This window comes from Nomascus leucogenys, chromosome 6 (assembly GCF_006542625.1).
Source record: "Nomascus leucogenys isolate Asia chromosome 6, Asia_NLE_v1, whole genome shotgun sequence".
Taxonomy (NCBI): domain Eukaryota; kingdom Metazoa; phylum Chordata; class Mammalia; order Primates; family Hylobatidae; genus Nomascus; species Nomascus leucogenys.
Window position 1 is genome coordinate 58,218,078 of NC_044386.1, and position 23,504 is coordinate 58,241,581.

General features: G+C 41.7%; 1 protein-coding gene and 1 pseudogene across 6 annotated transcripts in view; one reads left to right on the forward strand and one right to left on the reverse strand.

The window, feature by feature from the left end:
- Positions 1–20,966, reverse strand: part of TMEM62 (transmembrane protein 62) — a 48,575-nt gene extending 27,609 nt beyond the window's left edge. For 2 of the 6 annotated variants that reach the window (XM_003266795.4, XM_030814213.1), the window contains exons 1-8: positions 20,476–20,966; positions 20,090–20,201; positions 18,807–18,944; positions 15,812–15,857; positions 7,357–7,498; positions 5,102–5,226; positions 4,830–4,952; positions 2,045–2,200 (exon numbers count right to left, since the gene is read on the reverse strand). In XM_003266795.4, coding sequence (XP_003266843.1) covers positions 2,045–2,200; positions 4,830–4,952; positions 5,102–5,226; positions 7,357–7,498; positions 15,812–15,857; positions 18,807–18,944; positions 20,090–20,201; positions 20,476–20,655 — 1,022 coding nt within the window. In that variant the 5' untranslated portion in view covers positions 20,656–20,966. Of the gene's footprint in view, positions 1–2,044; positions 2,201–4,829; positions 4,953–5,101; positions 5,227–7,356; positions 7,499–15,811; positions 15,858–18,806; positions 18,945–20,089; positions 20,289–20,411 lie in introns of those variants that run through there. The other 4 variants (XM_030814214.1, XM_030814216.1, XM_030814217.1 and 1 more) reach the window with 4 other exon arrangements.
- Positions 13,177–14,404, forward strand: LOC101178105 (annotated as a pseudogene).
- Positions 20,967–23,504: the final 2,538 nt, after the last annotated feature.

Below are 23,504 nucleotides of genomic sequence, written 5' to 3' on the forward strand. Positions count from 1 at the left end.
TGTGTATATATACACACACACACACACAATGTGCAGTGGAATATTATTCAGCCTTTAAAAGGAAGGAAATTCTGACATATGCCACAACATGCATAAACCTTGAAGACATCATGTTAAATGAAAATAAGCCAGTCACAAAAGTATAAATATTGAATGGTTCCACTTAGATGAGTTAGCTAGAGTAGTCAAATTCATAGAGACAGAAAGTAGATTGGTGGTTGCCAGGGGCTGTGGGAGAGGGAAGAATGGGAAGTTATTGTTTAATGGGTAAAAGTTTCAGTTTTAGAAAATGATAAATGTTCTGGAAATGGATAATGGTGATGGTTGCACAACAATGTAAACTTAAAGCAAACTTAATGCTACTGAACTGTACACTTAAAAATGGTTAAAATGGTACATTTTATGCCATGTGTACTTTGTTTAATCATGCTTACCATGATTAAAATAGTGATTTTAGCTCCAAAAAAAAGGGATTGGGCAATTTTTATCAACAGTCATAAAAGAATTCAAGCTCTTTCACCTAGAATCCCACTTCTAGAACTCTTTCTTAAAGAAATTATTCAAGTGAAGGAAGAATATATATGTACCAGATATTCATCCACAAATAAGAAAAACCTTAAAAGTTCACCAATGAGATATGAAAATGGTTAGAAAAACTGTGGTACATTCTTTGTGCTGAAAGAAAACAAATCAGGAATTAGAATAGACTGGGCCTTGGCCGGGTGTGGTGGCTCACGCCTGTAATCCTAGCACTTTGGGAGGCTGAGGTGGGCGGATCACGAGGTCAGGAGATCAAGACCACGGTGAAACCCCGTCTCTACTAAAAAAATACAAAAAATTAGCTGGGCGCTGTGGCGGGCGCCTGTAGTCCCAGCTACTCCGGAGCCTGAGACAGGAGAATGGCATGAACCCGGGAGGCGGAGCTTGCAGTGAGCCATGATCACGCCACTGCACTCCAGCCTGGGCAACAGAGCGAGACTCCATCTCAAAAAAAAAAAAAAAAAAAAAAAAAAAGAATAGACTGGGCCTTATGATTATAATTATATAAAAACATGCTTAAGAGAGAATGCCTGAGAAAAAATACTCAGAAGTGCTAACAATAGTTCTGTTAGAAGTGGAGAAAAACATACTTAAAATCCCATTACCCTATTTTCCAAAGGTTGTACTGTTGTATTACTTTTCAAAATAAATTGTAAAAGTATATTTTAAAAAGTGCTCTTATATTTGAAAGAAGTTATATGTCTCTTTGCAAAAAGAATATTAATGTCCCATTTGGATTCTATTAATCTATATAATCAAATTCACGGCCAGGCATGGTGGTTCAAGCCTGTAATCCCAGCTCTTGGGGAGGCGGAGGAGGGCAGATCCCTTGAGGTCAGGAGTTCGAGACCAGCCTGGCCAACACGGTGAAACCCTCTCTCTACTAAAAATACAAAAATTATCCAGGCGTGGTGGCACACACCTGTAATCTCAGCTACTCCAGAGGCTGAGGCATGAGAAAAGCTTGAACTCAGGAGGCAGTGGTTGCAGTGAGCCAAGATCAGGCCACTGGACTCCAGCCCGGGCAACAAAGCAAGACTCTGTCGAAAATCAAAACAAAACAAATTCACTTGCCAACTGAATTTTCAATTCCGTAAGGATTATATATATAGCTTTTGCTTTCTTACAAAGCTGCATAGCAAAATGAAAAAAATTTTGATATATAATGCAAATTTTAAAAAGTAGACTATAAAGGAATGTGTACATTATGCTTATAGCAATGTAAAAGCATGCAAATAAAAAGGCTGGAATAAAATAAAACAAAAATAATAATGGTAGAATTATGGATTTCTGAATGGTTTTTAAAATTTCACCAGCTTAAAAAAATGATATGCTTTTTAACTTAATAGGAACAAAACAGTAAGCAATCTATCTTATATAATGTTTAGGTTGTTGAAAAAACTAAAATGGGGCATCTCATAGCTTTCACATGGGAATGCAATCACAATGACTTATTCTTCATCATTATCAAACTGAAAGTAAATTCTGAAAAATTGCTACATACCTGATGTGTGTTGAGTGAAGAAGTCTTTCTAGTGGTTCATGTTTACCACAACTATAAAGGAGTGATTTAGGATTGGTGATAAGAACCACAGGCCACTTGCCAAAGATCAAATCTGCAAAGCTAAAGAGGTCATGATCAAAAGCAAAAATCCGGTACCTAGAGACCAGATAATGATAAGGTAATTTAGTCACTTCACATTGTGAGAGGTCATGAAGGTAATATACAGAGCAAATATAAAAATACGTAACTAGGACTTTTTTACATGATTAATTTGAATACAGATTAAGTAATATTTTCTTTCTTTCTTCCCTTACCCCATCACTTTATCCTTCACATTTGTCACATAACTGCCTCTGACTGGGCAATGGATTCAACTGTGCTCTTGAACAACACCTGGTACATGGCATGTACTCTTTAATTTTTAAATAAATACTTGTTGAAGTAACTCATCTTATCCCTGTACTTTAAGACAATTTTGAACCTAAAACATTTATTATAACCCTAATACCTGACATTCTTCATCCCATCAACAATGCTACATAAAATATTAAAATGGTTGATATGAACAAAATTAGAAATCTTTCATGCTTCTTTTAAACCTTTATTTCTTTTTTTTTTTTCTTATTTTTGAGATGGAGTCTCACTCTGTCACCCAGGCTGGAGTGCAGTGGCGCAATCTCGGCTCACTGCAACCTCTGCCTCAGCCTCCCAAGTAGCTGGGATTACAGGTGCCTACCACCACGCCCAGCTATTTTTAGCAGAGACGGGGTTTCACCATGTTGGCCAGGCTGGTCTCGAACTCCTAACCGCAGGTGATCCCCCTGCCTTGGCCTCCCAAAGTGCTGGGATTATAGGCGTAAGCCACCGTGCCTAGCATTAAACATTTATTTCTATAATTTCAAAGAAATTAAAGTTGTTTTCATTTTCCAAATGCAATAACAAAAGGTATAAAATATTCATTAAAGAATAACCAAAGTTTTATATTTTCTAACTTTTAGAACTAAAAAAAGAAATGATTCACTATGGCAGAAACAATAGTGCTCACGAAATTCTCTACACATTCCCCTGAATTTCTCAGTCTCCTGGTATCAGGTTGGGACCATGTGACTAGTTTTGGCCAATGGGCTGTGAACAGAAGTGACACATATCATGCCTGTGGTCCAAAGTACTTAAGAGTGGGTGTGAGTTCTCCTTGCTCTCTTCCCTGCCCTGGAATTGACATGTCGAAATAGGAATTTTAAGATGGAGGAAGTCTGAATTACAGACTCATCCCATGGATAAGAGTTGTTCTGACTCATACTGAATTTATACAAATGAAAAACATTTGTGTTAAGCCACTGATGTTTCTGGATTTATCTGCATCTACAACAAGGCCTAGCCTAATATTTCCAATATACTGTTTTTAAAAATTATTCTATTGTAACTAACACAATTTAAGTGTTTATAAGGGCAGGTAAAGTTTAGGTCCTTTTATCTGGAGTACACTCCAAATAAAACCCCAGGGTTGGAACACAGGAAAGCTGGTGGAGAGAGAAAGGAAATGGCTTCATAATTAACATCACAACTTGTAACTGGAGCACTTAGAAGAAATAAAGAAGCTGGTCAAGGCTTAGTAACACTATCTCACAAAAGGCAATCATAGCCCAGCCCACAGCCTCACAGCCATGAACAGACAACTCTTAGCTCAAAGTAATTATAGTTGCCAAATAATTACACGTTTCAAGCATAACTCATACAGTTTCTAAAAAGTCAACCAAAATGAGGAAGTACCTTCCAAGATGTAAAGTTCCTTTTTAATTAATGGAAGTAGTTAAAAATAAAAAGATAACATATTCAGCTCAACAAATCTTTGTTGAGTACCTATTATCTGAGAGCACAGGGTTTGTGTAAATTAAATAACTGTAATAGTTAAACAATAAGATGATACTCCTCAAAACTTGATAAACTATTTCACTTAAATACTTCTTTTAAAAAAGAAAAAAAATATATTTAACTACACTACATGCTTTTGATAAACATATTTTCTGTTAGAGAGACTTTAATCTAAAAAAGCCAATTATCATCTATTTGAAGAACTTAAATCACTACCATCTTGTAGCAATAACCAGTATGGTAGATATAAAATTCAGGAGGAAAAAAATGACACTTCTAGTCCTAGTATTTCTCAAATTGTCATGCATAGACCACCCAGAGGGCTTTTTAAAAAGGCAGTTTGGGCCAGGCGCCGTGGCTCACGCCTGTAATCCTAGTACTTTGGGAGGCTGAGGCGGGTGGACCACCTGAGGTCAGGGGTTCAAGACTAGCCTGGCAAACATTGTGAAACCCCGTCTCTACTAAAATACAAAAATTAGCTGGGCATGATGGCGGGTGCCTGTAATCTCAGCTACTCTGGGCAGCTGAACGTGGCTCTGTCTCAAAAAAAAAAAAAAATGTAATTTGTTGGACCCTAATCCAGACCAACACAATCAAAATCTCTAGAGGTAGCGCCTGAAAATTTTTGTTTTTCATAAGCTCCTCCATAATTCTTGTGCACACTAGAGTTTGAGTCCATTTCCTAATGGACGTATCTTGAAAATCCAATGTAACACAGTGATAGTAAACGTCACAGCTATGACAAGGTTTCTGCAAAATGACAATGATTGCAGAGACATATATTACTTTAAAAAAACAGAAATATCACAAGTTTTTCTTTAACTGTGATCACCCATGGTATCAGTAAGAAAACTATCATTGCTTTGGCAAAACTTATGTGTATAAGTTTTATTCTGGGGGGAGGTTCCCTTACCTCCTATTATCCTTCCAGTCTCCCACCTCAAGTTCCAAAGTGCCCTGGAAGTGACGAGTGTGCAAAACAGGCATCAGTCCACCAAGTGTATGGAGATGTCCACACAAATAAGCTATAGCCGAACTAACCAATGAAAAATAAATGAAATAAATGAACCAGGATAACTTGTGAGGCCAAACCAATAAAAATGTCTTGCCAGAAAAGCAGAATAGGTAACAGCAAAATAAAAAAACTAAAAACAAATTAATTATGATTTTGGAAGCTTGTCTCACCTCATTATTGACCGGATTCCTGGTGACGGAGAAAGAATAGTGGATGTTGTAAAGTGTCCAAACCAAATTGTATGGTTGCTCCGACTGCTTTCCTTGGCCAGTAATAAGAGCTCCTCCATCTTTTTCTGAAATGGGAGAAAAATGGAAGGATCTTAAATTAGGGCTCAGGCTAAAATCTAAAGTCAACAGATTAGAAAACTCCTCTGAAGATTTATAATAATTATTATATGTGTCTAGGCCTTAAACCTTAATAGTTAATGACCTCTATGGACCTATGTAAGTTTCAAATTGTTTTCACATACATTATATTTCATTTGATACTAAAAATAGCTCTGCAATAGGTAGGGTAGGTATTATCCTCTTTTAATAGATAAGGAAACTGTGAAATAAAGAAGTCATCACTAATCTTTACAGCTTTGTATAACACATTGCAATTAATAAAGAGGGATATGGAAACTAAACTTCTACAATAATATCATGGAAAGACTTCTACCTAAATGTTTATAACAGCTCTGATAATAGCCAAAAACTAGAAACCATCAACAAGTTGTAATACATCCACATGACGGAATACTACTCAGCAATAGAAAGGAAAGAACTACTGATACACACAATCATATGGATGGATCTCAGAAACATTATACTGAGCAAAAGAAGACAGACCCAAGAGTACATACCGTATGATTTCATTTATACAAAATTTTAGAACAACCAAAATGAGTCTATACTGATAGAAAACCAATCAGTGATTACCTAGGAAGTGAAGACAGACTGTACAAGGATGACAAGACTTTGGGATGATGGAAATGTTCTATGTCTTAACTGCGGTGACAGTTATACCAGTATATACATTTGTCAAAACTCTTCAAACATTTAAAATGAGGGTATTTTATAGTACTCAAATCATACCTCAAAAGTTGATTTCAAAAAATAACTGGTACATTATGTAAATATGCATTAATATTATATGTAAGGTGCTTATAGCAATACATTTCTGGAATCTACCCTCAGGGTTTTTAATTTGATAAGTCTGGGGCAAGGCAAGGGAATCTGCATTTTGTAACACCCCAGTTGGTTTTCATGTACATGATCCTTGAATTCTACCTTAAAAAACACTATACTAAGGAATGGGATTTAATATAAGTTCATCAACCCTGACTAAAGACACTTGATAGATAGGAAACAAAATAGAACCTAATTAAATAAAATGCCTAAAGTAACACAATGCATTTGACAACATTCTGTTCACTTGATTTCACATTCTTTCGAACTCTCGTATAACTCTGAAACTCTTAGTTCTAATTTAGCAAATTCTGCTCTTTATTATATTTATTTCTTTACTGGTCTTATACCTCACCACTAGATTAAATACTCTTAAGAGTCTAAGAACTTGATCTTATCACTTTTGTATTCTTTCATATGAGCACATATGTCTTACTTAGGGGCATATGCTTATTAAATAATGAGTTGGCATTTACTGTACCAATAAATAATAAGAGGTTCTCAAATGAGACTTCCCACACAGTTTAAATCCAGCAATCACCTAGCCTTGTCAAAATACTTGAAAATAAACTTACTGATTTCAATAGTTGTCCTTCTCTTGTTAAAAAAAATATAGACCAGCTGGGCACAGTGGCTCATGCCTGTAATCCCAGCACTTTGGGAGGCTGAGGCAGGTGGATCACTTGAGATCAGGAGTTCGAGACCACCCTGGCCAACATGGCGAAACCCCCTCTCTACTAAAAATGTAAAAAGTAGCTGGGCATGGTGGCACGTGCCTGTAATCTTAGCTACTTGGGAGGCTGAGGCACAAGAATTGCTTGAGCCTGGGATGTGGAGGTTGCAGTGAGCTGAAATCACACCACTGCACTCCAGCCTGGGCGACAAAGCAAAACTCCGTCTCAAAAAAAAAAAAAAACACTAGTTACAACTGGCAATTGTGGGAACTTAGGAACATACCGCACAAAGCTGCATGTCCTGTACCTTGCAAAGTGCATCCTGTACTCAGTACCTATTTAATAAATGTTTACTCCAAAAAGTGTGAGGTACTTCTTTCTCAGATTTTGGGACAAGAAAAAGGATAGCAAAAATAGTGCTGAAATAGCCAGTAACTTCTAGCCATACCTATAACTAAGTTAAATTTCTCTCAAGCATTCCTAGATAACAGCTAGTTTACTTTTGATAACTTTAAGTGAACCACATGTATCCGTGAAAAAATAAGTAAGCTACAAAGGGAAGTAAGATTTTTACTGCACCTTATCTAAAATTCCAAAGAAATTATAGGGTCTCTTAGGCCCTGGATTTACAGTGGCATCTACACAGATGAACGAATAGTTGCCAAAGGGAGTACTGTGGACATAATGGAAAGAGCCATCTCTACGTACAGCAGAATATTTCCTAAAAAATAGAAGACAGGAGGGTGTTAGTGTAATCATAAAAAGACAGTGCTTTAAAATTCCTTCCCTAATACGCTAGGTTTTACCTTCCTTTGAAAAAGAGATTTGCTGATCTGACAGAGAAATATACTAAACTAGATCCACAATGGATAAACTGATGAAATTTCAAAGTTTTTCTCCCATTGTCCCCAAAGACTCATGCAAACTAATTCATCAGTAACCAAACACAACTTCACCAAGTTCGGAAGTAAGACGGCTCTTTTAGGGAGTCCATTAAATGTTCAAAAAGAAACAAATTAAAATCCAGTGGAACAGTATTTATCAATCATTTGCAGATTTAGTGAGGGCCTACTAAGTACCTAGAATTCTTGGTGTAGTGAGATACAAAAGCTGTCTACTTCTTGAAACAGGACTACGGAGGCTTAATTCACAAGAAAGACTTGCAAAGATGAAGTCTTCAAGCAAGGAGAAAAAATATTAGTCTAGGTCTGGGTTGTTAAATCTTTTTCAGTTCCTAAAGATATATTGATAACATACGCAGGGTCTATATCCACTAATGAAAGTTTACCACCTTAAGTGTCAACAGTGTTCAGGTGTCCATAAAACTGCAGAGTGAAGACCAGGAAGAAAGATGAGTAACACAGTACAGAGCAGGCACTCATTAAGTGTGTGTTGAATAAATAAGAAGGAAAGTATAGATTTTATTGGAGGGCATACCTATATTATTCAAATGTCAGAACATTATAAGAAAAGTTAGTATTATCTTTTATCTAAGTGTCTTGCATGATTTTTACCTAACAGCATATATTTAAAAATACAAATAAACTCCTGAAATTTAATATGCTAGTGGGCCACAACAGCCATCAAATATAATGTAACCGAGTAAATATATTATATAGACATTACAACTAATACTCAGAAATTAGTCAAACCCAATTTAAACAATGTCAATTAGTTATATTGCCTTTCTTCTTGGTATTTTTTAAATTTCTATTTCAGGGCCGGGTGCAGTGGCTCGCACCTGTAATCCCAGCACTTTGGGAGGCCGAGGCAGGCAGATCATGAGGTCAGGAGATCGAGACCATCCTGGCTAACATGGTGAAATCCCATCTCTACTAAAAATACAAAAAATTAGCCGGGCGTGGTGGCAGTCGCCTATAGTCCCAGCTACTAGGGAGGCTGAGGCAGGAGAACGGCGTGAACCCGGGAGGCAGAGCTTGCAGTGAGTGGAGATCATGCCACTGTACTCCAGCCTGGGTGACAGAGTGAGACTCTGTCTCAAAAAAAAAAAAAAAAAAAAAAAAAAAAAAATTCTATTTCAGGGTTTTATTCTAAATTAAAATTTTTACTTATATTTTTTCTTGCTTATTTTATGTTCAGTTATTCCTCAGAATCTTATAATCTTATATATGTTGTTTCCTTTCCTGCATTTTTGATACATTAAAATCCAACTGTCTAAAAATAAATCCAACTATTTGAAAACACAAGTTAAAATATATGATGTTAACATAATATGGGATTTTGGCATTCTCTGGGGCTTATTTTATTTTTTTGAGACAGGGTCTGGCTCTGTTACCCAGGCTAGAGAGCAGTGGCATGATCTCGGCTCACTGCAATCTCAGTCTTCTGGGCTCAAGCGATCCTCCCACCTCAACCTCCCGAGTAGCTGGGACTAAAGGTGCATGCCACCATGCCCAGCTAATTTTTGTATTTTTGTAGAGATGGGGTTTCACCATGTTGCCCAGGCTGTGATGCACCTGCCTCAGCCTCCCAAAGTGCTAGGATTACAGGCATGAACCACTGCACCCAGCCTCTCTGGGACATTTTTTTTTTTTTTTTTTTTGAGATGGAGTCTCGCTCTGTCGCCCAGGCTGGAGTGCAGTGGCGCGATGTCAGCTCACTGCAAGCTCCGCCTCCTCTCTGGGACATTTTTAAGATCAAGATTTAACTTCAATTTTTTTTCTTCAGATTGATATTTCTATAATATTTATATTTTTAGTAAAATGCCATTTATTAAATTCAGATAAAGTTTAGGTGGCTAAAAAAAAAATACAAAGGTAAGAAACTTTAAAGTGACTATTCACTTTACTTTCTCAATAACCACTCAGCCCCAAGTCCTGTTAATTACTTTTGAACATGTCTCCTAACTCCCCACAGTCACCATCAAAGATACAAACAGTTAACAGGAAGTGAAAGATTTTCATCTCTGTCCTTTTCCTTTCTCACATTAACAGAAGAGAACAGCCTTCTCTTCCAATGTGTGGTGACTCTAATTATACAAACTCAGTTAACCAGTGCTTTTTGACCTACCATCCTCAAATTGATGTCACCATCTCCATATCCAAGAACTTAGTTCAGATGGGTATGACTTTTCATATCATGACTGGACTATTGCAGGACCCTCCTATTTAGTCCACATAACTCCAATATCTCTTTTTTCCTTTTTATCCCATCTTTTTCCTTTTTTATTGTGGGATTGCCATTTATAAAACACTATTTTAATTATGTTACTTGCCTCCTTAAGAACCTAGGCTGAATTATGAACTATTACCCATCACATCTCAATTTCTATGCTTGTTACTTAAGACCTCCATAAATCAGCCCTAAGCTACCTATCCAGTGTCATACTAGTCCTCAGTATGAATGTTAATTCTGGTGATACCAGTTTCCTTACTGCCCCTGCAAAGTTCAGTTTTTGGTTTCCCAGTCCGTAGCTTTTAAAGATCTCTCTTCATACCTATCTTTTTGCCTAAAATATCCTCCTTGGCATGTCTTACATCTTCAAATGCTACTCATCTTTTAAGATTGTACACACTTTTTGCTTCTTTTATAAAGTCTTCTCTATGTCCACCCCCATGCTTTTCTGATTTCTCATAGTGATTATCATGTGTACCAAATAATCTAGCATTTCATTGGCCATTTCTTCATGTTCTTTTCTAATTGTTTCCTAAATAATTCTGATGTCCCTTAACTACACTATCAGTTCCTTGAAGGCAAAAACCAAATTTTTAACATTAGCTCATGTAGCTCTCACACTATCCAACTAGGGATGGACTCTCAATAAATATTTGCTACATGATTGATTGACAATGCAGAACAAAGCTACTGAATACCCTGAGACTGAAAAGTGCACTGCAAACAAAAGAGGAATCTAAACATAACGAAACTAGAGAATTGGTTTCTAATTCGGAGATCCCTTGCCTTTTCACATTCATGACAAATAAAGATAATTTTAATATTTGTATGACACAGGATGAAAAGAGAAAGCAGCCAGGTGACTAACTGGGCTTTCCAGCCACCACAGAGGCCAGGAGAATCAGTATCTCAGGATTCTGAAAACCCAGTGACCTCAGTAGTGTGGCTGACAAGCTCTGATATAAATGAATTTTCCTATGTATCAATGACTTAAACAATTTTTTAAGACCGTGTGGAATATTAAAAGTACCACTAGCGAAAACAAAGCATTAAACTGCATGCATATTTCAGAGATATTGTGGTTCCTGACACCACAATAAAGCAAATACTGCAAAAAAGTGAGTCACACGAATTTTTTGGTTTCCCAGTGCATATGAAAGTTATGTTTACGGCTGGGCGCAGTGGCTTATGCCTGTAATCTCCGCACTTTTGGAGGCCAAGGCAGGCAGATCACTTGAGGTCAGGAGTTTGAGACCAGCCTGGCCAACATGGCAAAACTCTGTCTCTACTAAAAATACAAAAATTATCCAGGCATGGTGGCACATGCCTGTAGTCCCAGCTACTCAGGAGGCTGAGTCAGAAGACTCGCTTGAACCAGGGAGGTGGAGATTGCAGTGAGCCAAGATGGTGCCACTGCCCTCCAGCATGGGCAACAGAGCAAGATCCTGTCTCAAAAGAAAAAAAAAGTTATGTTTACACCATACTATAGTCTATTAAGTGTGCAATTGCATCATGTCTAGAAAAACAATGCACATACCTTAATTTATAAATACTTCTACTGACTGGGCATGGTGGCTCACGCCTGTTACCCTAGCACTTTGGGAGGCCGAGGTGAGTGGATCACTTGAGCCCAGGAGTTCAAGACTAGCCTGGGCAACACATCGAAAACCTGTCTCTATAAAAAACACAGTAATTAGCCAGGCATGGTGGCTCACACCTGTGGTCCCAGCTACCCGAGAAGCTGAGGTGGGAGGATCACTTCGAACCTGGGAGGTGGAGATTGCAGTGAGCTGAGATAGCGCCATTGCACTCCAGCCTGGGTGACAGAGACACCCTGTCTCAAAACAAAAACAAAAACAAAACCCTTACTAATAAAAATGCTAATGATCATCTGAGCCTTCAGTGAGTAAAAATCTTTTTACTGGTGGAGGGTCTTGTTTTGATGTTGGTGGCTGCTGACTGATCAGGGTGGTGGTTGGGGTGGCTGTGGTAATTTCTTAAAATAAGGCAACCATCAAGTTTGCTACATCAATTGACTTTTCCTTTCACAAGAATTTCTTGGCTGGGTGTGGTGGCTCACCCCTGTAATCCCAGCACTTTGGGAGGCCAAGGTGGGCGGATCACGAGGTCAGGAGTTCAAGACCAGCCTGGCCAAAATGGTGAAACCCCATCTCTACTAAAATACAAAAATTAGCGGGGCATGGTGGCAGGCACCTGTAGTCCCAGCTACTTCGGAGGCTGAGGCAGGAGAATCGCTTGAACCCAGGAGGCGGAGGTTGCAGTGAGCCAAGATCGCGCCACTGCACCCCAGCCTGGGTGACAGAGCGAGACTCCATCTCAAAAAAAAAAAAAAAGAATTTCTCTGTAGTATGCAATGCTGCTTGATGGCATTTTACCCAAAGAAATTCAATCCTCTCCAATGCTGTCATTGCTTTATCAACTAAGTTTATGTATAATTCTAAATCCTTTGTTGTCATTTCAAAAATGTTCACACCATATTTAGAAGGAGTAGATTCCTTCTCAAGAAACCACTTTTTCTGCTCATCCATAAGAAGCAACTTGTCATCTGTTCAAGTTTTATCATAAGATTGCAGCAATTTAGTCACCTCTTCAGGCTCCACTTCTAATTCTAGTTCTCTTGCTATTTCCACATTTACAGTTACTTCCTCCACTGAAGTCTTGAACCCCTCAAAGTCATCCATGAGGATTGGAATCAACTTTTTCCCTCCTGTTCATATTGTTATTTTAACCTCCTCCCATTAATTGCAACTGTTCTTAATGGCATCTAGAATGGTGAATCCTTTCCATAAATTTTTCAATTGACTGCCCACATCCATCAGAGGAATCATAATCTAAGGCAGCTATAGTCTTATGAAATGTGTTTCTTAAATAGTAAGAGTTGAAAGTTGAAATTACTCCTTGATCCATTGGCTACGGAATGAATACTGTGCTAGCAGGCATGAAAATAACATTCATCTCCTTGTACATCTTCCTCAGAGCTCTTGGGTGATCAGGTGCATTGTCAATGACCATTGGTATTTTGAAGGGAATATTTTTTTCTGAGCAGTAGTTCTCAACAGTGGACTTAAAATATTCAGTAAACCATGCTGTAAACAGATGTGCTATTATTATCCAAGCTTTGTTGTTCCATATATAGAACACAGGCAGAGTAGATTTAGCACAACGCTTAAGCACCCAAGGATTTTCAGAATGGTAAATGGGCATTGGCTCCACTTAAAGTCATCAGCTATGCAGCAGGAACCCACATCCAGGAACAGAGCCCTTTGCTCCTCCCTCAGAATGAATGGAGACCAGAAATCAGACATTTCTGTTCAAGAAAAGCAGGATTTCGTTCAGTGCTTCTCCCAGATTGTTAGGGTGCTGACTGAGGATGAGATGGGGCACCCAGAGACAGGAGATGCTATCACCCAGCTCAAGGAGGTCCTGTAGTACAATGCCACTGGAGGCAAGTATCACCCGGCTTTGACGATGCTAGTAGCATTCCGGGAGCTGGTGGAGCCGAGGAAACAGGATGCTGAGAGTCTCCAGCGGGCCCTGACTATGGGCTGGTGTGTGGAACTGCTGCAAGCTTTCTTCCTGGTGGCAGATGACATCACGGATTCATCCCTCACCCACCGGGGACAGATCTGCTGATATCAGAAGCCAGGCGCGGGTTTGGATGCCACCAATGTTGCTATGCTTCTGGAAGGGAAGCATGTATGTACCACCTGCTAAAGCTCTATTGCCAGGAGCAGCCCTATTACCTGAATCTGATCCAGCTCTTCCTGCAGAGTTTCTATCAGACTGAGATTGGGCAGACCCTGGACCTCATCACAGCCCCCCAGGGCAATGCGGATCTTGGCAGATTCACTGAAAAGACGTACAAATCTAGTGTCAAGTACAAGGCAGTTTCTACTCCTTCTACCTTCCTGTAGCTGCAGCCATGTACATGGCAGGTATCGATAGAGAGAAGGAGCATACCAATGCCAAGAAGATCCTGCTGGAGATGGGAGAGGGAGAGTTCTTTCAGATCAGGATGATTACCTTCACCTCTTTGGGGACCCCAATGTGACCGGCAAAGTTGGCACTGACATCCAGGACAACAAATGCAGCTGGCTGGTGGTTCAGTGTCTGCAACGGGCCACTCCAGAACAGTACCAGATTCTGAAGGAGAATTTCGGGCAGAAGGAGGCCGAGAAGGTGGTTCCGGTGAAGGCACTATATGAGGAGCTGGATCTGCCGGCCATATTCTTGCAATAATAGGAAGACAGTTACAGCCACATTATGGGTCTCATTGAACAGTACGCAGCTCCCCTGTCCCCAGCCATCTTTCTGGGGCTGATGCGCAAAATCTACAAGTGGAAAAAGTGACCTAGAGACTGCAAGGGTCGGGAGAGGAGGCCCTAAATAAATTATTGTGTAACTTTCTAAAAAAAAAAAAAAATCAGCTGCATGGACTTCTAGCAATAGTCAGCCTGTCCTTTGAAGCCAGGGATTGACTTTTCTCTAGCTATAAAAGTCCTAGATGGCATCTTCTTCCAAAAGAAGGCTGTTTCATTTACATGGAAAATCTGTTGTTTAGTGCAGCCACCTTCATCAATTATCTTAGCTAGATCTTCTGGGTCACTTGCTGCAGCTTCTCCATCAATCAGCACTTGCTGCGTCACACTGCATATTTATGTTATGGAGTGAACTTCTTTCCTTAAACCTCATGAACCAAACTCTGCCAGCTTCCAACTTTTCTTCTGCTGCTTCCTTACCTCTCTCAGCCTTCATAGAATTGAAGGGAGTTAGGCTCTTGCTCTGGATTAGGCTTTGGCTTAAGTGAATGTTGTAGATGGTTTGATTGTCTATCCAGAACACGAAAACGTTCTCCACATCAGCAGTAGGACTGTTTCACTTTCTCGTCACTCATCTGTTCACAGAGGAGCACTTTTAATTTCCTTCAAGAACTTTTCCTTTGCATTCACAACTTGGCTCACTGCTCCAGCACAAGAGGCCTAGCTTTCAGACTGTCTGAAAGCCTTTCAACAGCCTTCCTCACCAAGCTTCATCATTTCTACCTTTCAATTTAAAGTGAGAGATGTTGGGCCCTTCCTTTCACTTGAACACTTAGAGGCCATTGTAGGGTTATTAACTGGCCTAATTTTAATATTGTTGTTTCTCAGGGAATAGGGAGGCTGGAGGAGAGGGAGAGAGATGGGAGAACAGCTGGTTGGTGGAGCACTCAGAACACATACGACATTTATTGATTAAGTTCCTGGACTTATATGGGCGAGGTTTGTAGCACCCCAAAATAATTACAATAGTAACATCAAAGGTCACTGATCGCAGATCACCATAACAGATATAATGAAAAAGTTTGAAATATTGTGAGAATTACCAAAATGAGACACAGAGACACGAAGTGAGCACATGCTGTTGGAAAAATGGCTCCCATAGACTTGCTCAAGGCAGGCTTGCCACAAACTCAATTTGTAAAAAACGCAACATCTGCAAAGTGCAATAAGGCGAAACACAATAAAACGAGGTATGCCTGTATATGAAACAGAAAGAATTAAAGGAAAGAAAAACTCTAAACAAAAAGAAATGCATCTGTCACAAAAAGACAAAAAGGCTCATTTTTTAAATTACCAGAGATTCTTTATAGAAAAATTTTATCTGTTAAAAAATGTTTTCAGCTAGGCACAGTAGCATGTGCCTGCAGCCCCAGCTACACAGGAGTCTGAGGCAGGAGGATCGTTTGAGCTCAGGAGTTCAGAGCTAGCCTGGGCAAAATAGCAAGACCCCTGCCTCTTAAATTTTTTTTTTTTAAGTTTTCTCTCATTCATTGAATTGACCACACCCTCCTTATAACACTGACTCTACACAGTGGTCTGTCTTCTGTTTATTACAGTACCTGTAATAATTCTTGACGCTGTCCAGACTTGGAATATTGAATGCATCTAATTTTAAAAAAAAAAAAAAAGCAAACATTCATCCACATTAAAAAAAGAACACAAACATTTTCTTTAATGACTAAGGGAAAATAATTCTTTTTATAACAATTCTCCCACACACACCCCCCAGGGTAGAGCCATTCCATTTATTATTCAGCAAATAGTGGGAAGACTAAGAGAGGGCCCCATCCTGGACAATCTCCCATTATTGCCATGGGTTTCAGTTTGCTTCCCCCACCTAGAAGTGCTTAGCCTAAGGAAAGGGTAGACTCAGCCCCTGACTCAGAACAGAGTCCAGATGGCCCTGGCCCTACCACCAACTCATGAACTCCCACCATGGCCCATCTCTCTAGGGCCACTGAGCCTCTCCTAGAACAAGTATGGCTAGACTCTGGGTTGCTGAGTCCAATCCAAGCAGGTTAGGCTCCAAGTTCTAGACCCTAGGCTGGCTAAATCCCTGGAATCTTGATTCCAGGATGTGAGTGGGATGGACTTAGGTCCCAAGCTCCAGGCTTAACCAGGGGCCTTCAGGGCTGCAGCAGGTAGCTGCCTTCATGGCTAGGTTTCTTGGGCAGTGGTACCTTTTCAGGATAGGGGCCAGGGCTAGAGTTGGGACTAAATCTGTAGAGACAGTCAGTATTGGCAGAGCATGCGTGTAGGCCCAGCAGAGAATGACTCGGAGCAGAAGCAGCAAGAAGCCTATGAGGCGTTGCAGATGACGGCAATGAACACCCCCTGGGAAATGGCTGCCCCCATGACAGGCAGCCCACCCTCAGACCAGCACAGAGAGTAGAGCTGCCTCAATGGCAAGATCTATGCCAAGGTGGGACTCTGGTATGACCAGCCTTCCACGGAGGCTGTCCTGTCTACACACTCAATGATTCCCGAGCAGTGGAGATGTCCACCTGCAGTCTTAAGCCAAAGTACAGCCCGGTGCACATCTATGGGAGGGTTGGGGCAGTGGGATGTTCAGATTTAACTGAGGCTCCAGCAGGGGCAACTGGCCCACCCCAAGCTCTCTGCCTCTGCTGGCACAGACTTAGCTAGCCATGGTGTGACTGTAGCAGCCTCTGTCATCTTTCTATAACACTTTTAATGGTAGACTGCCAATCAATTAGATTGATACTTTAAAATTTTGATATCTTAACAAAATTCAGATTATCTAGAAACTTATTTAAGGCACTTAGTATACTAGAGAAAAACAGGTACTTTGAATTCTATACCACTCAGAATAAATAAGTTTGAAATTATAAGATTGAACTGTAGTTGATCTTGTCTTAATCATGTGATTCTAAAAGCCAGCAAGAAGTGGATTCATGCCTGATCTACTGATCAAATAAAGTAGACAAATGAAGTACTTGGCTAATAAAAAAGTCAACCTTTGTAAATCAAACAAATACACTACCATCAGGACTCTTGGAGAAAAGTTCATTTCCTTACCAACACAACAATAATCTTAAAAAGGGAAAGGATTATCTATTTCCCTGTTCATGCCTGTGGAGATTTGTTTGCAATTTAAAATTTTTAGGCTAGGTGCAGTGACTCACACCTGTAATCCCAGCACTTTGGGAGAATGAGGTAGTAGGATCACTTGAGCCGAGGAGTTTGAGACAGCCTAAGCAACATAGCAAGACCCCAACTCCACAAAAAAAAACTTCAAAAATTAGCCGGGTATGGTGATGCATGCTTGTAGTCCCAGCTACTTGGGGGGCTGAGGTGGGACGATCATTTAAGCTTAGGTCAAGGCTGCGGCGAGCTATACTCACACCACTGCACTCCAGGCTGAGTGACAGAGCAAGACCCTGTCAAAAAAATAATAATAAGCCAGGAGTGGTGGCTCACGCCTGTAATCCCACCACTTTAGGAGGCTGGGGGGTGGGGGGGTGCAGATCATTTGAGGTCAGGAGTTCGAGACCAGCCTGGCTAATGTGGTGAAACCCCACCTCTTCTAAAAATACCAAAAAAAAAAAAAAAAAATTAACTGGGCAGGGTGGTACCTGTCTGTAATCCCAGCTGCTCAGGAAGTTGAGGCAGGGGAATCGCTTGAACTCAGGAGACGAAGGTTGCAGTGAGCTGAGACTGCACTACTGCACTCCAGCCTGGGTGACAGAGTGAGACTCTGTCTCACAAAATAATAATAATAATAGTAAATTTTAAAAAGAAAAAATAAAAGCAAAATTTTTAAAATTTGCACACAGTAAAATTTATTCTTTGTGACTTACAGTTCTATGGAATTTGACAAATATATAGTGAACCTGAAGTCCACCACCACAATCAAAATACAGACTAGTTCCATCACCACCAAAAATTCTCCATGATGCTTGTTTGCAGTTAATCTGTCTCCCAATCCCTATGCTCTGGTAACTACAATCTGTTCTCTGTCTATTGTTTTGCCGTTTCCTGAATGTCATATAAATGAAATCATACAGTATGCAGACTTACGGGTTTGGCTTCTTTCACTTAGCAAAATGTATATTTATTAAAACATCTGTCTGCATGAGTTTTGCTAAAACTCATATTTTTTCCAGGTACAGAAGAAAGGACTGGGGGACAGAGGGCAGGGGGAGGGATAGCATTAGGAGAAATACCTAATGTAGATTTCTCTGCACCCAGGTTGATGGGTGCAGCAAACCACCATGGCACATGTATACCTATGTAACAAACCTGCACATTCTGCACATGTATCCCAGAACTTAGAGTATAATAATAATAAAAAAAAAAAGCAGCATATGTCACAAAAAAGGACCATACCAATTGTCATCTCAAAGGCTAACAATGACATCTGAAGTTTTAAAACCACATTATATAGTTGTATTTCAGAGTTGTGACCTTTAGTATATGTAAACCTATGTTACAATGTCCCACTTCATAATTTTACAATCCAAGTTGGAAAATCTAGGCTCCTGAAGGGGGAAAAAACTCTTGTCTTTATTATATCTGTCTCTTGGCTCTTACCATGATTTCCTTTGATATCCAGCCACTTGGTTTTTTCCATGACTCTTGTCTTCTTCAGAATACCCTGGTAGGTTTGCCATTCTACCTCGTGCTGCCTGGATCCCAACTGTTCCTTTGTTTTGGCATCTGTCAGGTCTCCTGTAGGTTTACACAAGAATTGAATCACAATGCAAAATAAACTCCTGGGGGTTCCATTTTTTTTAGATATGTACACTGAAGGAGCAAGGATACTTAAAGCACTCAACGTGCATAAGCATAACTGCTCACGAGACCACCAATGTCCAAATCAAGCCATCTAAACTAACAAGATTTTCTCAGCAAGGGCTTTGTTTCTTATAGGTTAGCAAATGCCTGTTTAATGTCCTGTGATATTCAAAATGGGTTGTGAAAAAAAATCTTTAAAGAGAACAGTACAAAATGCATCAATAGACTCTGATAAAATGAAAATGTTTTTATAAGAAATTCCAATGCTCTGAGTGGGTGCCTAACATCTATGGCAACCATATTTTCCAAACCACAAAATCAGAATATATGATTTGACCAAGTATTATTTTTACAGCAAAAAGCAATGTGGCAGGTGCAATTGGACAAAAAAATACCAAAATTTATAGGGAACTAAACAGAAAAAATTTTATGGGGGCTCATCCATTAAATGAGAACTGATACCCTTTCATGTCAGCAGAGATGCTTCAATGAGGTGGATGAGTGATGAATTCCCCAGTAAGCAAGATAGATAGATGCTCCTTTAGCTTCTTCTCCCCACTACAGTTTGGAAGCAAATAAGGGGTTTGAAGAGTCTAGAAAACTCAAGTCATAAAACTATCAAAAGATGAAGAAAAAGTGCCCTGGGTCACCGGAAGCCTCAAACAACTGAAAATATAAGATTAATAATGTAAAGAAAATAGAAAAGTCAGCAAAAGAAGAGAACTTCTGATTCGTGGTTACAGGCTTTTCCCTAATTCTCACAACCAGAGCTGTAACAACAACAAGAACAAAAACCACATACAAATATATCAGACAACAGACTGACATGAGAATCAGGAGCCTTGCTTCTACTGCTTTGACAAAACCTTGCTACGTCAAATCATTTTGCCTGGATCTTGACTCATTCAGTTATCCATAGGCAACGGGGTTAGAATGTCCAATCTCTTCCACCTCACAGGGCTCATATGGGGCTGTGGCTATACTGCTCCCAACGTCCCCAAAGTGAAAAGCCACAGTGCTAGCTAGAGTTCTACCATGCGGACCACAGAACACCACCACAGCATAGCAAGCCTCCCTACCTGTTGCTAGGACGAGAGCTGGTTGAATGATGTCAATAGTTTCAGAACAGAATTTCTCTAAGTCTACCGCTCTGCCTGGATCTCGAAACCTGCTCAGGTGAATGTCGGATATCTGCCGAAAACAGGTATTGAACAGAGAGATCTGAGCCAGGAATAGGGAGCATGGGGAGGGGCGGCTCAGCGGCTTTCTCGGGCAGAAGGAAAAGGCAAAGAGGCAGTGCATAACGAACCCCCCAGATAAGGACACGGCCAGCACTAGACAGAGCCTCGAGTTACAACCTGGCTGAGGTCCCCAGCCTGGAGCGTGGGGCCCAACACCCACCAGGATCCCACCGCACGGTGCCCGATCTGCACTCGCCTCCCGGCCCGGCTTCCCGCCGCGTCACCTGCAGGCCCCAGAAGATGTTGCTGTCTCCGGGACCCGGCGCGGGATGCGGCCTCCTGGGGGGCGCGGGGCGCGGCAGCGGCGAGGGCTGGCCGGCCAGGCCGTAGTGCTCCAAGAGCATGGCCACCAGCCCTGCGGCCGCCAACCCCGCGACTACCCTAACAGCCAGCACTGCAGCCATGCCGCCCGCCCGCCGGGGCGCGGCCCTCGCTGATCCCGCGCGCAACCGCGCGGCGCTCCCGGGAGCCGCTTTGCCTGCACTTCCGGACTCTATTGTCGCAAGGCCAGAGCCGGATGCGGCACCGGCGCCGGATGCGGGGCTGGAGCCAGACACTGGGCCTAGGGTGCTGCGCCCGTCAGCCGCCGCCCAGCACCTGCCCCTCTCTGGCCGCGCAAGTGACTGGGCTCGTTTTGCATAAGTAATACGATCAAAGAAAAGGGAACCGAAACTCTGAACATCAATGACGGTGGCCGAGTGGTGGCGGGGAAGGAGACCGGGACCAGTGGCCGGGAGGCGGGGGCTAGAGTCCTGGCTCCGCCTTGGTCAGTCACTCGTGACCTCAGTGGGTCGATCTCCTTACCTGTAAAACGGAGTTAATAACACCTTCCGTGCGCACTTTACAGGGTTGTTGTATCAAAGTGAGAATGTATGAGGACGCCTTTTAAATTGTCTCACAAATGTGTCAGGTGGCTTCCTCTGGCCCCTTTTGATTATTAACGTGCCTCCATAGGTTTTCTTTTCTTTCCCTTCCCCTTCCCCCTACCGTTCCCCTTTCCTTCACTTCTCAGACAGGGTCTCTGTCACCCAGGCAGGAATATAGTGGCGCGAGCATGGCTCACTGCAGCCTCGACCTCCCTGGCCTCAAGTAGCTGGAACTACAGGCTCGCACCACCACGCCCAGGTAATTTTTTAAATATAGTTTTTGTAGAGACTGGGGTTTGTCTGTGTTGCCCGGGCTGGCCTCGGAACTCCTGGGTTCAAGCGATCCTCCCGCCTCCGCCTCCCAAAGTGCTGGGACTACAGGCTGAGCCACCGCACCTGGCAGCATAGGTTTTCTATAGATGTAATTCCTATGTTTTGTGAAAGTTATTTTTCCCTTAACCTGATTTCACATGCACCTGATTAAATAATATTGCAACACGGTGGTATACCATTCATTTAATAAGTATTAAATACTTCCTATGGGCCAGGCCCAGGAGGATTAGATTCAGCCCTACCTTAATTTATCTAACCACTCCCTTATTGTGGATTTTTTAATTGTTTATTATATATTGCTGTTCTGAGTAATTTTTTTCACGTCTTCCTTCCTTTCATTGAAAAAAATTTTAGAAAATGGCAGTTAACAAAAGGCACAAACAAATCAACAGGGATGGCCGGGCGCGGTGGCTCACGCTTGTAATCCCAGCACTTTGGGAAGCCGAGGCAGGCGGATCACGAGGTCAGAAGATCGAGACCACGATGAAACCCCGTCTCTACTAAAAATACAAAAAATTAGCCGGGCATGGTGGCGGGCGCCTGTAGTCCCAGCTACTCGAAGAGGCTAAGACAGGAGAATGGCGTGAACCCGGGAGGCGGAGCTTGCAGTGAGCCGAGATTGCGCCACTGCACTCCAGCCTGGGTGACAGAAAGAGACTCCGTCTCAAAAAAAAAAAAAAAAAAAAAAAAATCAACAGGGATATACTAGTGGAAAACACAATATAAAACTAAAATGTCATTGGCTTCTTTAATTGGTTAAGAGCACAAAATGTAACAGGCAGAAGGTCCATTTCAAACAAATTAAAAAGCTATTTTTTTAAGAAAATATGTGCTTTTATTTTTCCGTGATTACAAACACAACTGAATATCAAATGCACAAAGTAAGAATTATACGGGGAAAAAAAATCAGATACGTTCACATATATATCACCTTTTCAAGGCTATTTCCATCCAGAATAACCTTGGTTTGCCAGGGCCAATAGAAAGAAGTCACAAAATCGCCTTTAGTCAAATTTGTGTGTTTGCTTTCTTCTATAATTCTAATACCTCCACCATCAACGACTTGAGATAGCTGCCAAGGTGTTAGATAATCAGTGCCAGTGTCTTCATTCATTCTACAACGAAGGCTGTCACTTCACACTTGGAAGTTTGCACAGCGGCCAGGCAGAGGCGCTCCTCACTTCCCAGACGGGGCGGCCGGGCAAAGGCGCTCCTCACGTCCCAGATGCCGCGGCCGGGCAGAGGCGCTCCTCACGTCCCAGACGGGGCGGCCGGGCAGAGGCGCTCCTCACTTCCCAGACGATGGGCAGCCGGGCAGAGGCACTCCTCACTTCCTAGACGGGGTGGCGGCTGGGCAGAGGCGCTCCTCACATCCCAGACGGGACAGCCAGACAGAGGCACTCCTCACATCCCAGACGATGGGTGGCCAGGCAGAGACGCTCCTCACTTCCTAGACGGGGTGGTGGCCGGGCAGAGGCTGTAATCTTAGCACTTTGGGAAGCCAAGGAAGGCAGCTGGGAGGTGGAGGTTGTAGCGAGCCGAGATCACGCCACTGCACTCCAGCCTGGGCAACATTGAGCATTGAGTGAGCGAGACTCCGTCTGTAATCCCAGCACTTCGGGAGGCCGAGGAGGGAAGAGTACTCGAGGTCAGGAGTTGGAGACCAGCCCGGCCAACACGGTGAAACCCCGTTTCCACCAAAATTACAAAAACCAGCCAGGCGTGGTGGTGTGCGCCTGCAATCCCAGGTATTCGGCAGGCAGAGGCAGGAGAATCACGGGAGCCCGAGGCAGGGAGGCTGCAGTGAGGCGAGATCATGCCGCTGCACTCCAGCCTGGGCAACAGAGGGAGACCGTCTCAAAAAAAAGGAAGGAAGGAAGCAAGGAAGGGAGGGAGGGAGGGAGGAAGGGTTATGTGTTTTTTAAATTCTCCCCAAATCAGATATATACACACCCACAAAAACAGTGTGTGAAGGAAAACTGTCATACACAAGAAGTCATATCCTGAATTCTTCAAGGAAATACATGTGGAAATAGGAATTAACAGAGTCAGCA